General features: G+C 36.7%; 2 protein-coding genes across 7 annotated transcripts; both read left to right on the top strand.

The window, feature by feature from the left end:
* The first annotated feature begins 623 nt into the window (after nt 1-623).
* Nucleotides 624-4203, top strand: LOC110806088 (F-box protein CPR1). Of its 5 annotated transcripts, XM_056843869.1 has the most exons (4): nt 624-1873; nt 2508-2603; nt 3098-3250; nt 3958-4203. In XM_056843869.1, the coding sequence occupies exons 1-2, from the start codon at nt 762-764 to the stop codon at nt 2554-2556; spliced, it is 1161 nt and encodes a 386-aa protein (XP_056699847.1). In that variant the 5' UTR covers nt 624-761; the 3' UTR covers nt 2557-2603; nt 3098-3250; nt 3958-4203. The 5 variants fall into 5 exon arrangements, with proteins under 5 accessions (XP_056699847.1, XP_056699846.1, XP_021867419.1 ...); XM_056843868.1 differs by having other exon boundaries at nt 2508-3250; XM_022011727.2 differs by having other exon boundaries at nt 626-1873; nt 1965-3250.
* Nucleotides 4204-8843: 4640 nt separating this feature from the next.
* Nucleotides 8844-11879, top strand: LOC110806092 (uncharacterized). 2 transcript variants are annotated; one of them, XM_056843867.1, is made up of 4 exons: nt 8844-9624; nt 9742-10705; nt 11239-11611; nt 11720-11879. In XM_056843867.1, the coding sequence occupies exons 1-4, from the start codon at nt 8975-8977 to the stop codon at nt 11800-11802; spliced, it is 2070 nt and encodes a 689-aa protein (XP_056699845.1). In that variant the 5' UTR covers nt 8844-8974; the 3' UTR covers nt 11803-11879. The 2 variants fall into 2 exon arrangements, with proteins under 2 accessions (XP_056699845.1, XP_021867423.2); XM_022011731.2 differs by having other exon boundaries at nt 11239-11879.
* Nucleotides 11880-14559: the final 2680 nt, after the last annotated feature.

Below are 14559 nucleotides of genomic sequence, written 5' to 3'. Positions count from 1 at the left end.
TCCGAACATGACCCAAAGCCGATATTAGCTGTTTCAAACCCGACTATATAAGACACGAACCAAAAATTGAATTCGTCTGGCTCGATCCGATCTGACTTGTACCCAAAATGGGGTAAAAATCAGACATGACCAGATTGGAAACCAACACGACCAAATTCGAATGACAAAATAATCCGTCACGATCCCGACAATGACCCGAGACCCAAATAAGTTATTTTAACAGCTCTAGCCACATCTATCAAAGTCAAGTCACTCCAAGCTTTCGAAGTCCGAATCCGAAATATCCCACCGACTCAATATAATGGTATCTTTTAATCTTAAGTCTGCAAAACAACAGAGCTCGAATGGGTTGGGAGTTGGGAGAAGAAAGTTCCCAACTCCCCAGGATAATGCTTGAAGTTGAAGGGAAAGAGGGAAAAAATGGCGGGATATTTTCTTTTAAAAGGGAGAGCATCGTATAACCAATTAAAAGCTACGCCGTAGTATTTGTCGTGGTAACTCGACAGTCGACACATAAGCTTGTAAAAACTGAATTCCCAACAAACAGAGAAAGAGAAGTAAAAGCAAATTTGAGTATTTTAACCCATTTAACAAATTATATCCTGACACGTTTCACAAGTCGCCCCGAACCCGCAACATATCTCGCCGACTCAAAAATCAAAATAATGGGACGCCGTGCTTTAAATTAAAATTCCAAATCTGCAAACTACAGAGCTCCTACAATTTAAATTACAAAACTAAGCTCGACCAACAGAACAACAATGGCGGCACTACCCACTGAAATAATCGCCGAGATTCTGTCACAACTGCCAGTTAAATCACTTCTTCGCTTTAGATGCGTCTGCAAATCTTGGTATTTCTTGATTAAAACCCCTAATTTTGTCAAAATCCATCTCGATCAAACCATAATTTCCAACTCCGATCGTCATCTCCTCCTTTACTACCCCCGTCTTGACTCTGCCGAGCTCGACCAAAACCTCGTATGTTTCTCGGAGGTCCTCCATCCTCTTGAACCCCAGGCAGTCCACTTGTTTGGTTCCTGCAACGGTATCATCTGTATCGCCGACCTCCACAAAACCGACATCTTTCTGTTCAATCCACTAACAAAATCACATTATAATCTCCCTCTCAATCAAATCCTTAACCTTAAAGTTGGTTATATGCTGTTTGGGTTTGGGTACGACAGTAAGAACGACGATTACAAGATTTTGAGGTTGGTTCAGGGGTTTACAAAAGAAAAGGTTTTCTACAGTGAAGCTCAGATGTATAGTCTGAACAACAATTCGTGGAAATCTGTTCAAGGTATCTCATCCTATCTCCTCTTTAGTGATTGTCATGGTGTTCTTGTTAACGAGGCGTTACATTTCTTGGCGAATTCCGAAGAATTGGGTCTAACAGGTGAATACATTGCTAGTTTTGATCTTCAGACTGAGAGTTTCTCGCTTATGGACTGTTCCAAATTTGTTCATAAAATTGGGAATTATTTGATGATACTTTTGGCTCAATTGGGTGGATGTTTGTGTGCTTTGGTTAATAATAATACGAATTTTATACTGGAAGGCGCTGATTTGTGGGTAATGAAGGAGTATGAAAACAAAGAGTCATGGGTTAGATTATATAGTATTGGCCAAGAGTGTATCCAGAGTCGTGTTCAGATCAAGCCTATTGTTTACTCTGTAGATGGGAAAAGAGTTTTGTTACAGATAGACAGTTTGAAGTTCGGTTGGTATGATTTGGAGTCAGAAAATGTTGAGATGTTCACACCTCAAGGACTGCCGGATGGATCTTTGGAGACTGAGAGTTTTCTGGGCAGCCTTGTTTCGCTCGAAGATAAGCATCATTCTGACAAAGAAACTTCACCAAGGCAAAACAAGTATGAATATTTGTTTTCCTTTCCAATTCAATGCACATTTTTCTTAAAATAATGATTTCAACTCTGTGTTTGGTTCATGGTTGCTATGCAGGGGAAATTTACTACTAATACTTACCATTGATATGTAAAAGAGACGCCCACTGCTCTTGACTAGGAGATAGTCATAGTACATACATACTCCGTTCATCTCGTATTAAAAAAAACAGGTCAAATAGGGCAAGTAAAATGAGACGGAGGGAGTAGCTTTATCATTTTCAGGTGGTTGCTAAGCTATTCCTTTTAAGTACATTTCAATTACTCTTGTAAGGGGTTACACTTGCTTGCTGGTATAAGGTAGTTATGATTTCCATGAGAAGTCTATTAACGCAGAGGCCATTGGTGATATTTCACTCGGTTTGTCAAAGCATTGAGTATTTCTGAATATTACCTTCAAGATATAGTCTTAATTCTTAAATCTGGAATGTGTTCAGAAGCACGTACTTTATAACTTAACTTTGTGTCATTTTATCCTATCTTTTGGTTTCGTTTGCTTTCAGAACTGTGTTATGCATTGCTATTACCTTGGGAAGACCATTTGTATGTAATGGTACATGGCAGTAATAAATGCTTTGAAGCTCTTCCTTCTTTTCTTCAGAAATGATGTAGATAGTTTTCTGTCTTCGGAGTTCAAGCTGATACTGTGACCTGATTCAAGATGCCACAGCTAGGACTTTGTTCAGAACTGTGTATTGTAAGTATAAAGTATGAAGTCGTCTTGCATTAATTTGAAATTTCTGATCATTTATGGAGAATCCTTGTATATGTTCTCTTGCTAAACATTTAACATTGACTTTGGTGTGCCCCTTCACTTTTGAAATGAATGATGCTATAGTGTATTTCTTTGAAATTTTTTATCCTCATTTGATAAAATCTGTAAATAGAGAAGGTGCCGTTTAGATTGGACCAAACTTACACCTTTGACTACGGTATGCATGATATAATATCCTTCAAACTAGATGGTCATATGGGATTATGCACAAGTTAACATGAACTTTTTCACTGGTATGTCTCTTCTTCACTGCCTCTTTTTGGATTCCTGTACGAGTATGATGCTGTAAATGTTCTAGGGCGCTATTTTGTTTATGTCCTAGAAGTATGCGATTAGCTGCTTCATTGATGCTTCTTTTTATTAATAATGAAATTAGCTAATGCTTTTGAGCTCCCTGCCCCCTTCGACTTGTAAAGGAAGAAAATGGAAATCCACGATGGGGACGGAATAGAACAAAGACTGATATCTGTAAGGAGTAGAGAAGAGTTCAGAGTCATATTTTGCTGAAGAACGATAAGGCTTTGGTATTAAATCTCAAGGACTCACATGATGCTTACTATGTTCAATAGGTATGGAGTATATTTTCTTTTTTTATCAAAGTATGACAACATTCCTCTAACTGCCACATGCCCACATCACTTTGTTTAAATTCTCATTTGTATTGTTATTTAAGGTGATGTTTGGTTGCAAGTAAATAGAGGGGGAAGTGTGACTTCCTAGGAAGTGCACATTTTCCATGTTGTTTGGTTGACATTAAATAGGTAAAATGTGGGAAGTAGAACTTCCTAGGGAATTTGGACTTCCCATGGACATGGGAAGTGGCTTATCCATCCTCCACTTGGTAAGTCACAATTCCCATGTTAATTCATAGGAAGAGTGAATATCTTAAGCCAACCAAAACAAGTGTAAGCAACTTCCTAAGAATTTTACAAGGGAAGGAACTTCCTAAGTAAATAAACTTCCCATGGGAATTCAATTCCTATGTGAACCAAACAAGCACTAAGTATTTTCTTTCTCACTTGTCAAGAAAAAATCATAAACAAGATAATGCTCGTCTCTTTACAATTTCCTATAATATGAGTGTGATTACGTCCTATGAGCTACAAGCCTACAATGTTCTTAATGATAATTGCTGCTCGTCTCTTTGCAACTTTGGCGTTTTTGCATTGTCAACATTTTACATACTTTTTGAGTTTTTGGCCCTTTTGCCTTGTTGATAGTTATTTTTGGAGTTCTGAAGCTTAAACTAATGTCAATGTACTTTCTTTTTCCCTAGGAGTGACCCATGGACCATGATTGAGGTGGCATTGGAGCTCAGGTGATGCGTGGATGAGTACGTTTCAAGACTCTTCGTATTTTATTGCTTAATTAGATTTAGTTCATGAGTTTTTGGTCTCACTTGGGACGGTTTTCTCATTTCGAACTTAGTTTACATTGCAGTTTGTTTTATGTTAGGTTTCCTAATTCAATTAAAATTGAGAGTTGGTTTCCTAAACCTATTAGGATTCAGGTTTAGCTTTTCTATTGCGTGTTGGATTGGTTTTGCTAGTTGTACTATTATTAGGATTTAATTGTCTGCTTTTATTTCGTGTGTTTAAGGGTTCCTAAGCTAGTTAGGACTCCTACTTTATGTCTGTTTTGTAGGCTATATAAACTATAAAGGCACATTTATGTTCAATGAAATTTAGTCTTTGTGAGAATTATCATTCTTTGGATGAGCTATGTTATCTGAGGTTAAGGAATCAAACCAAACATACAATCAAGAGCTGATTGTTCAGGTTGTCCAATCAAACAATAATAATTTAAGTATGACATTCATTCACATATTTACATCAATTGACAGAGCCGGGCAAAGGGAGGCCCAGGTGGACCTACAGCACCGGGGCACAAAATTTTGGGGGCCTAAAAAAAATTTATATTGGTTAAACCCCAAGAACAAATATTATATAACAGCTGTTTTTTATGCATTATGTGATCTTTGTCCTAGTTGGTAAGGACTAACAATTGAGGCAGCACAGTCTAGAGTTCGATTCTTCCCCTACCCCCTTTTTATTTGTTTTTTTCATGTCCATCAAACATTCACATCAATTTTCTCAAACCATCGCACATAAAACGTTAAACAATATTATTAATTCGACTCTATATTTTGTATAAATAAAATAATTATGTGTTCACATTAAATAATTGCCCGTAAAAATATATAAGGGCTAAATATCTGTATTTTAGCACAGGGCCTCCAAATTGCCGGAGACGGCCCTGTCAATTGATATTAGAGCCATTTTCATAATGATGCGAAAACAAAGTGAATGCTTAAGGGTGCGTTCTATTCACCTGATTTTCACTTGTTTTTCATGAACTTTTTTGAATTTATTAGAACTGCTTTTAGTTATAAATTTATACATGGTTAACCCTTATTTTCCCTAAACTTATCTAAACTTAACTTATTTTTCCTGAAATGAGTGGAAATAAGGTGAACATAGTAGAGCCTGAGATTAATAATTTAATTATTACTTTTCAAATTCAATAGAAAACAAGAAAGAGTATTTTTTTTTTACCGTTAAATTCGTCAAACGGATGAAGGAAGGTGATCTTAGTTGGAATTAGCGGTACCGCAATAGGGAATCCTGTCAAAATTATATGGAGGAATCACGATATGTTACATAGGTTCTTTGCTTGAGTTTTTTTTTCTTCTAAATACATCTTTTCTACATTTGGTAATTTTCTACCATGTATTTTTTCTCTTTCATTAATCCAACTGAAAAGAAAAAATCACGAGTTTTAGGCAACGTAAAACAAGAATTTTAGTTATAAATTTGGCCCGGTCAGAAAATGACTCGAAAACCCCGCTATTTTTGGCTCGAATTAGCGGGTTTTGGACACACAAATTGCCCCGAAACATGACCCGGCCGACATAATGGGCAGATTTTTATGGTAGCAGCCCAACTCGAACCCGGCTCGGCACACCTTTTAATCAGGTCTATTAAAAAGGTTGGTACACTGAAACTCTTACTCCCTCCGTATTTATTTAAGAGATACACTTGGCCGGGCACGGATATTATGAAAAAGAATTGAGTGAAATAAAGTAATAAAACAAGTGGGGTTTAATAAATATTTTAATGAGAAAAACAAGTGGGGACCATGTCATTTTAAGGAGTGGGGGTGGGGGTGGGTGTAGATATATTATTTAATTAGATGGTGGGGTTGATAAGTTACTAAAAATGGCAAGTGTATCTCTTAAATAAATACGGTCGAAAAAGTATTATAATTTAGAAATTTAAGTGATAAAAATCTAAAATATTGTGGATGAATCTGAAATGGGTACTGATGCGACTCATGTGAGAGTAGAGGAAGTCCAAATACATGCCATGCATGTATTGGCAAATACATGCCAACCCCCAAAAAAAAGATAAATGTAATTGTGAAATAATTTTGGGGGGAAATGGATAACGGAATAGTGAAATTGTAAAACGGGATGGTGACGTGGCATTGATGAGTTGGCAATCATTAAACCCCTAGCTGAGTCTTCTTTCTTACTGAGTGTTGGGTTCCAATTGCTAGACTCACCATTTTCGAACATCACCAATTGGAAGAACTCCATTTTCGAACACTGTAATTCATACAAAGGGTGCACCGAGGAAGGCAGCGGCGCACCATTCTTCTTCTTTTCCTCTTTTTCTTCATCAAACCCATATTCGAACATCATTTTTTTCGAACACCACGTTGCTCTCAATTTCGCAAAAAATGGAGGGCATTGGTGACGAAATTGGTGACGAAATTGGTGAAGGTAGTCGCGAGGTTGAAGTAGAAGAGGAAGAAGAAGACTTCATATGGAGGTATGAACCACAATCCTCCTCCGACGAAGAGGTATGAATCTAGATCTGTTCTATAAATTATCCAATTGATTTTTCATGGAAATGGCACTCATATGTTTCTGGAAATGGCATTCAATGGCACTTCACTCCAATATTTGATGTTTTATGGATTTTGTAGCAATCATGTGTTAGGGATTGGTTATTTTGTAGCAATCTGATTGTTTTTCGTTATTTGAAATTTATTGCGATTGGTTAATGTGTTGATTGGTATTAATCTATTGGTTTGTTGGTATGAATTTATTGATTTACTGAATTTGTTGTTTGTTGAATTAATCATTAAAATGAATGATTGAATGCATTAATTAATCATTAAAATTAATACTGAACTTGGAAATGATGCTAATTAATGGTGTAAGATTATAAATTTGATGGTAATTAATAATAATGTAAGATTTCCAAAAAGATTATAAAGGATGATTTTTTTGAGCATTATATTGGTGTGTGTTCTGGTTTGGAATTGGTTGGTTGAGATTGGTAATTGTGATGGGGGTTGGCTTTAATGTAATTGTAGGAGGGTGGTGAGGATTGTTTCACAACCCCAAAAAAGCGAATGGTAGTAACTGCCCACGAGGAAGAGGAGGAAGTTCTTGAATTGAAGGTTGGTATGGTGTTTCCTTGTTGGGAGGAGATTGAAGAACAGTTTAGGGGGTATGCCAAACAAAAGGGTTTTGGTATTGCCCGTCGTTGTGGTACGGTGAAATCTGTGGTTGGTTCTGATAAAGAGAAAGGAATCGGGAAAGAGAAGCGTAATTGTTTGTGGACTTGTGAGTGTTATGGTGTGCCGGAAAGAAGGCGCAAGGCATCCGATTCACTCCATGAAGTAATTGGGAGTGGGGTACGCAAGTCTAAGAAATGTCAATGTCCCGTACATGTATTTGCAAGTGTAAATAAGTTAGGAGAGTGAGTGATACGTAGAGCAGTAATGGTTCATGAAAATCATCACCCCACCCCTAGTAAGTCTAGGATTATTCCTTATAACCGGAAGAAGTTTTTAAGGGAAAACCCTCATGTGTTGAGACAAGCGAATGTATGTTCGCAATCTGGTATGTCTGTAGCTCAAACTTATAACTTAATGGCGGTGCAACGGAATGGTAGAGGTAGAATGTCTTTCCTACGGAAGGATCTTAATGAAGTGGTTGCGAAGGTGAGGAAGGCAAGGACAAGTGGTGGTGATGCGAGGGCAATGTTTGACTATTTTAAGAAGATGAAAGCGGATAATTCTGATTTTTTTCACGTGTACCGGCAAGATGCAAAAGGGATGTTGCAGGATGTTTTATGGGTTGATGCTCGTAGTAGAGCTGCTTATGAGGAGTTTGGTGATGTTGTCTGCTTTGATAGTACGTACTTGACCAATAAATATAAAATGCCGTTTGCGAACTTTGTTGGTGTGAATCATCATGGTCAGAGCATATTACTTGGATGTGCGCTTGTTTCGCATGAAAATAGTGACACTTTTGAGTGGATTTTCGGCAATTGGTTAAAATGTATGGGTGGTAAAGCCCCAATTGGGATATTGACTGATCAAGATCCCGCGATGAGGAGGGCTTTGAGAACAACCATGAGCAATACATGTCATAGGTGGTGCATATGGCACATTCTTCAGAAGTTTAGTAGGAAGCTTGGAACGCATGTAGAGTACCCCGATTTAAAGGTAGACTTGGAGCGCGCAATATATGATAGTCTAACATGTGATAAGTTTGAATTAAATTGGGCAACAGTGATGGAGAGGTACCAGGTTAATGATGATTGGCTTGAAGGTACATTCTCCGTCTCTGTGAATTATATATTTAATTTGAAAAAAATAATCTAAACTGATGCGTGCACACCACCACTGATCTGTGCACACACCACCACTGATCTTTGCACACACCTGATCAGTGCACCTGATCAGTGCACCTGATCAGTGCACCTGATCATCAGTGCACCTGATCAGTGCACCTGATCAGTATACCTAATCAGTGTACCTGATCAGTGCACCTGATCAGTGTACCTGATCAGTGCACCTGATCAGTGCACCTGATCATCAGTGCACCTGATCAGTGCACCTGATCAGTGTACCTGATCAGTGTACCTGATCAGTGCACCTGATCAGTGTTCTTTGATCAGTGCACCTGATCAGTGTACCTGATCAGTGTACCTGATCAGTGCACCTGATCAGTGTACCTGATCAGTGCACCTGATCAGTGTTCTTTGATCAGTGCACCTGATCAGTGCACCTGATCAGTGCACCTGGTCAGTGCACCTGATCAGTGCACCTGGTCAGTGCACCTGATCAGTGTACCTGATCAGTGCCCTTGTCACATGTTCCTGATCAGTGCTTTGATCAGCCTATATGATCAGTGATCCTGATCCTGTGCAACTGATCAGTTACCTGAGTTGTTGGTGAAATTCATCTTATCAGGGTTGTATGCGGAAAGGAACATGTGGGTTCCTGCGTATGTGAAGCATTTATTTTGGGCTGGCATGAAGACGACCCAACGAGTTGAAAGTATAAACAGCTTTTTTGATCAATTTGTACACAAGCATACTCATTTGTATGAGTTTGTTGAGGCTTATTGTGAAGCAATGGAGGCAAGGGAAAATGAAGAAAGTATGGCCGATACGAGCACTGCGAGAAATATAAGGCAAATCGTCACCTGTTTCCCAGCTGAGGAACTTTTCCAGAAATTATACACGGACGCCAAATTTCATGAGGTCCAAAGAGAGTGTAGTAGGGTACTGTACGTGCGGTGTTTGAGCAAGAAAATGTTGGATGAGTCTGTTGAAGAGTACGAGCTTGAGGATAGGGTTTGGATAAAGCCTAAACACGCAAGGAAGGAGATTGTTACGAAGCATAAGACGAAGTTTTTTGCAACGTATAATTACGTTACCAAGGAAGCATCTTGTGATTGTAAGCACTTTGAATGTCACGGTATAATGTGTAGGCATATGATATTGGTTTATGACTTGAATAACCAGACTGAAATTCCTGGCAAGTACATACTTCGTCGTTGGCGGAAAGATGTTGAAAGGAAGCATACGAAGGTCAGGGTGATGTACCACGACCCATTGAAGACAGAAGTTGTGTGTAGGTAAGAATTATTATTTTATTAAAACAATTATTATTTTATTAAAGCTGACATACCTCATAATGTGTACATGTTGTCATTGTGTATCCGTTGTTCACATATAATGTTTAATATTGACAGGTACGATAAGCTAATGGTGTTGTTTGAGCCTTTACTTTCAAGGGCAGCTACCTACAAAGAGTCGATGGATGTTGTTGTTGAAATATCTCACTTGTTGGCAATGCGTTTGGATGAGAAGATTGCAATGCTTGACAGGCAAAGGAAAAATGAGGATGTAGTAGTTGGTACCCCGTCATCTGTGTGTTTGGAGAAAGGTGGTACGGAATTGACCCCCTCATCCGTTGGCCAGTTACAACCTATTAGGGTACGACGTACGATGGTGTTTGATTCCCCACAAACGAATGAACATGAAGGAAGTTGTGCTGGTGGTGGTGGTGTATCGGGAAGCGTTGGAGGTTTATCTGGAAGCTTTTCTCGGGGTTTATCAGGAGGCTTCAATGATAGAATATATGCAATGGATGCAATTGCAGCTGGTTTAACAGGTGGCTTTGGTGGCAGTCCTAGCCTTGAAAGCATAGATGTGGGCCTAGATGGGGTCCAAGAAAATGGCAATGAGGTTTTTCCTTTGTTAGATCCTCCAATACCTCCAAGATCGGCCCATAGGACTACTAGTTACCGGTATAGGTCATGTACCGAGCGTCTGAAGCGGCCAATTACCCAAGAACAACTAATGAACAGAGAGACTCTAACTCCTAGCTCAACCAATGATGTTGGTCCTTCTTCTCCTTGTCCTCCATGTCCTCCATGTCCTCCTCCATGTTCTCCTCCTCCATGTCCCCCTCCTTGTCCTCCATGTCCTCCTCCAGCTCAACCAAAGGCTGCACCGAGGAAGGCAGCGGCACCGAGGAAGACAGCGGCGCCAAGGAAGCCTGCGGCACCCAGGAAGCCTGCAGCAGCACCCAGGAAGCCAGCAGCACCCAGGAAGCCACGGAAGAGCAAGAAGGTTGATGAGCAACAACTTATAGTGCATCCGCAGCAACAACAACCGCAACAAAACTTCGTGCATCCCCAGCCACCCCAACAGGTAATTTACAAAGCTTTCATTATACAAGTTCATCTTTCGTCTGAAATATAGTTTAAGCTAGTTAATTAAGCTAGTTATGTAGTTTAAGCTAGTTAATTAAACAATTAAGCTAGTTAATTAAGTAAAATAGCACTAGTTGGAAATTAAGTCTATTTTAGTAAAATAGAACCAGAAGAATTGGTTTTGGCAGTTGGAAATTAAGTCTCTGATTTTTGGCAGTTTCAAAGTAATGATTTGGTTTTGGCAGTTGGTCTGTTAGTTTGGTTTTGATTTGGAAATTAAGCTTCTTATTTGATTTGATTTGGTTTGGTTTTGAATTGATTTGGTTTGGTTTTGATTTGGAAATGAAGCTGCCTTATTTGATTAAGTTTGATTTGATTTGATTTGGTTTGGTTTTGGCAGTTGGATCCTTATTTGATTTGATTTGGTTTTAGCAGTTGGATCTTTATTTTCAGAAATTAAGTCTAGTAGTCTGTTTCACTGTTGGAAATTAAGTGGACAAGTTGGATCTTTATTTTCACTGTTGTTTTTAGGAATTTGTACAAAGTGTTGGTGGTATACAAATGTTGGATGGTTCCTTTAGGTACTATGCCCGGCCTGTTTCAGCTCCCGGATGTGTATATCAACAACAACGACCATATGTTAGCGATGGATATATTGATGGCTACATAGACCCGTCTGTGGACCATGTCACATTTGGTTCTCCTCAATCGGGGCATTCTCAAATGGTGCATCCTCAAATGGGCCATCCTTGTCAAATGGGCCATCCTACTCAAATAGGTCATCCTTCTCAAATTGTCCATCCTTCTGAGGTGAGCCATCCGTCTCAAATGGGCCATCCGATCCCTGTTATAAACTCGTACCATCCTGGGTCGTCTTCTTGTCAAGGGTGTTCCTCCTCCGTAGGTCAGTTTCGTCCACTAAACAACATCAACAACAACACTGCTATTGTTTATAATAACCATTTTCCTTCGTTTACGCAAAATGGAAGTGTTTCTATGCAACCTGTTTCAGGCAACGATGGTGGTTCAAAGGCGACGATGGTGGTTCCTAGATTTATACAAAATATGTTGTTGGGAGGAAATGACGAATGTTAAGGACTTGTAATTCATTCAATTGGAATAGTTGTTGTGTTTGTTATTTACTCAATTGGAATGGTTGTTCTGTTTGTGAATTTATTTTCCTTTGTTAGTGCGTAATTTCGAAGGCCCATATGCATATTCAAAATTGGAGTATCCAAACATACGTTGTTTTTTATCACTAATTTACATAAAATGGCATTCATGTACATAAAATGGCACTCATTTACATAAAAATGAAGTTATATTGCATGACCCATATAAATGGCCCATAAAAATGATACTCATTTGCATGAAAATGGTTTTCGTTTACAAAAGTGGTACACAATTACAAAAAGTGGTATTCATTTATATTAAAATGGTATTACTTTTACAAAAGTGGTACTCATTTAAAGGTGTTATTCAAGATATATGGTATTAAATTAACACAATTACAAAATGGTTTTCGTTTACATAAAAATGGTACACAATTACAAAAAGTGGTATTCATTTATATTAAAATGGTATTACTTTTACAAAAGTGGTACTCATTTAAAGGTGTTATTCAAGATATATGGTATTAAATTAACATATATGGTATTAAATTATCTTTATTATGGGATTCTTTAATATTCTTTGAAAAGTTATAAATAAACTAAATTTATAAATAAACCATGTTCACTTGAATAAATAAACCATTTATAAATAAAAGTTATAAATTGGATTGATTATTAAACCATGAATTTTATAGATTAAACTATGATTAATCATTAAGTCCTTTAAACTAACAATGAATCATAAATCGAATACATAAATCGAGCTACAAACCCTTATTCAAATGATTTAAAGGGAACCATGTTCGCTTGAGTCACCATGTTTGAATCATTCGTGAAATCGATTCATAATCGAATCATTAATTCATCGAATTAATTCATCGAATCCATCGAATCATAATGAAATCATAATACGAATGATGTGAAATCGAATCATTATTTATAAGTAAAAGTATCGAATCGTATATCGAATCATTAGAATGATTTTTGATTCATATGCCGAATTAGAAATCGAATAATCTATCAACCTTAGGGTCAACCATATTCAAATAATTAACCATTTTACTCAAATATCACTCTAAATTCAAAATTAAAAATTAAAAATTTTAACTCTAACTTCAAAATTGACAATATTACCAATCCCTAAAATGGTATTTAATAATTTAACAATGACATTGATTTCTGAAAAATGGTTTAACATACATTTAGAATGGTGTTATATTGTCAAAAATGGTGTCAGTCATCCCCAAAAATGGCATTCAAAAACAGAATACAATTTTACACCATGTAACCCTAAACCCTAAACCCTAAACCCTAAACCCCATACCCCAAACCAAACCCCAAACCCCAAACCCTAAACCCCATTAAGTCACACCAAGTCACTACATCACGTACATAATTCGAATTAATTAATCAAAACATTACACCATGAATCCAATCATCCTTATTTACATAATTACCGAATATCCTAGTTCAATATGGAATGGAATTGAATCATCAATCATTCACCTTATTCAACTCTCCATTTGAATCATTAATTTGAATACATAGTAGAATCGAATTGTGAATCACAATTCATGATTTTATACGAATCATTATCCATGATTTAACTCTCACCTATAATTACACACCCTAAAATTAAAATTAATCAAATTAATGATTTAATTCAAAATTTTCAAATTTAATTCAAAATACATAAAAATGGTATTCAAATAGGTAAAGTGGTATTCATTTGTGAAATGTGTGGCACTGTGTTGTCAAAGGTGGTGTTATGGTTAAATAAAGTGGTAGTAAGATATCTACAATGGTATTAAGATATCTATAATGGTATTAAGTTATCTTTGAAAAGTTATGTTTTATAATTAAAATCATAATATAGCAATTGTAATTGGATTGATTATTAAGTCATTCACCATATTTTATTTTCCAAACTAAGATTCCTAATTATTCACTCATTAACCATCAAATTCCCATTCAAATGATTTAGAGGGAACCATGTTCTCTTAAGTAACCATGAGTCTTATGTGAATCGTAAATTTGGATCATTTGTATAATTGAATCATAAATCGTTATGTGAATATGAATCATAAATCGAATCGTTAAATCATATCCTTAATTTCATACAATATTTAAACTCTTAATTGTAGAAATTAATCCTAATTTCAAAATTAAACCATACTTTACTTCACTCTAATCATTTTCTAAAATTAAACCATACTTCACTCGTTTATACATGGTATTGTTTTATGAAAAATGGTATTACTTTATAAATAGTGTGCCACTATTTTCTCCAATATGGTACATAGTCATCAAAAATGGTTTTATTAATAGAACAATGGTGTTATTTGTTATAAAAATGGTACTCATTGCACTTAATTTACATTGAATGGTTCTCATTATTAAAAAATGGTATTCGTGTTATATAAATTGGTATTAAGTGTATGATTATGGTGTTAAGAAGGGTACAAAATTGGTACTGTTTTTTGAAAAAAATGGTGCGAATATGGTCATTTTTTGCATATAATTTGGGCCATATTTTGCAAAGACTTTGGGCCATATTTTGCAAAGATTTGGAAATATTCATCCTGCAAAAAAATACATCCTCTAGCCTGAAATATTCATCATGCAATCCATCCATGATCACAAATTCTTGATGCAACTACAATATTATCCATGATCCTAAATCGATCCTAAATCGATCCTAAATCGCAACAACAACAACAATATTATCCATGATGCAATA

The sequence above is a fragment of the Spinacia oleracea genome, chromosome 4 (genome assembly GCF_020520425.1).
Source record: "Spinacia oleracea cultivar Varoflay chromosome 4, BTI_SOV_V1, whole genome shotgun sequence".
In the NCBI taxonomy this organism is placed as follows: Eukaryota; Viridiplantae; Streptophyta; class Magnoliopsida; order Caryophyllales; family Amaranthaceae; genus Spinacia; species Spinacia oleracea.
This window is presented reverse-complemented; position numbering and strand designations above follow the sequence as displayed.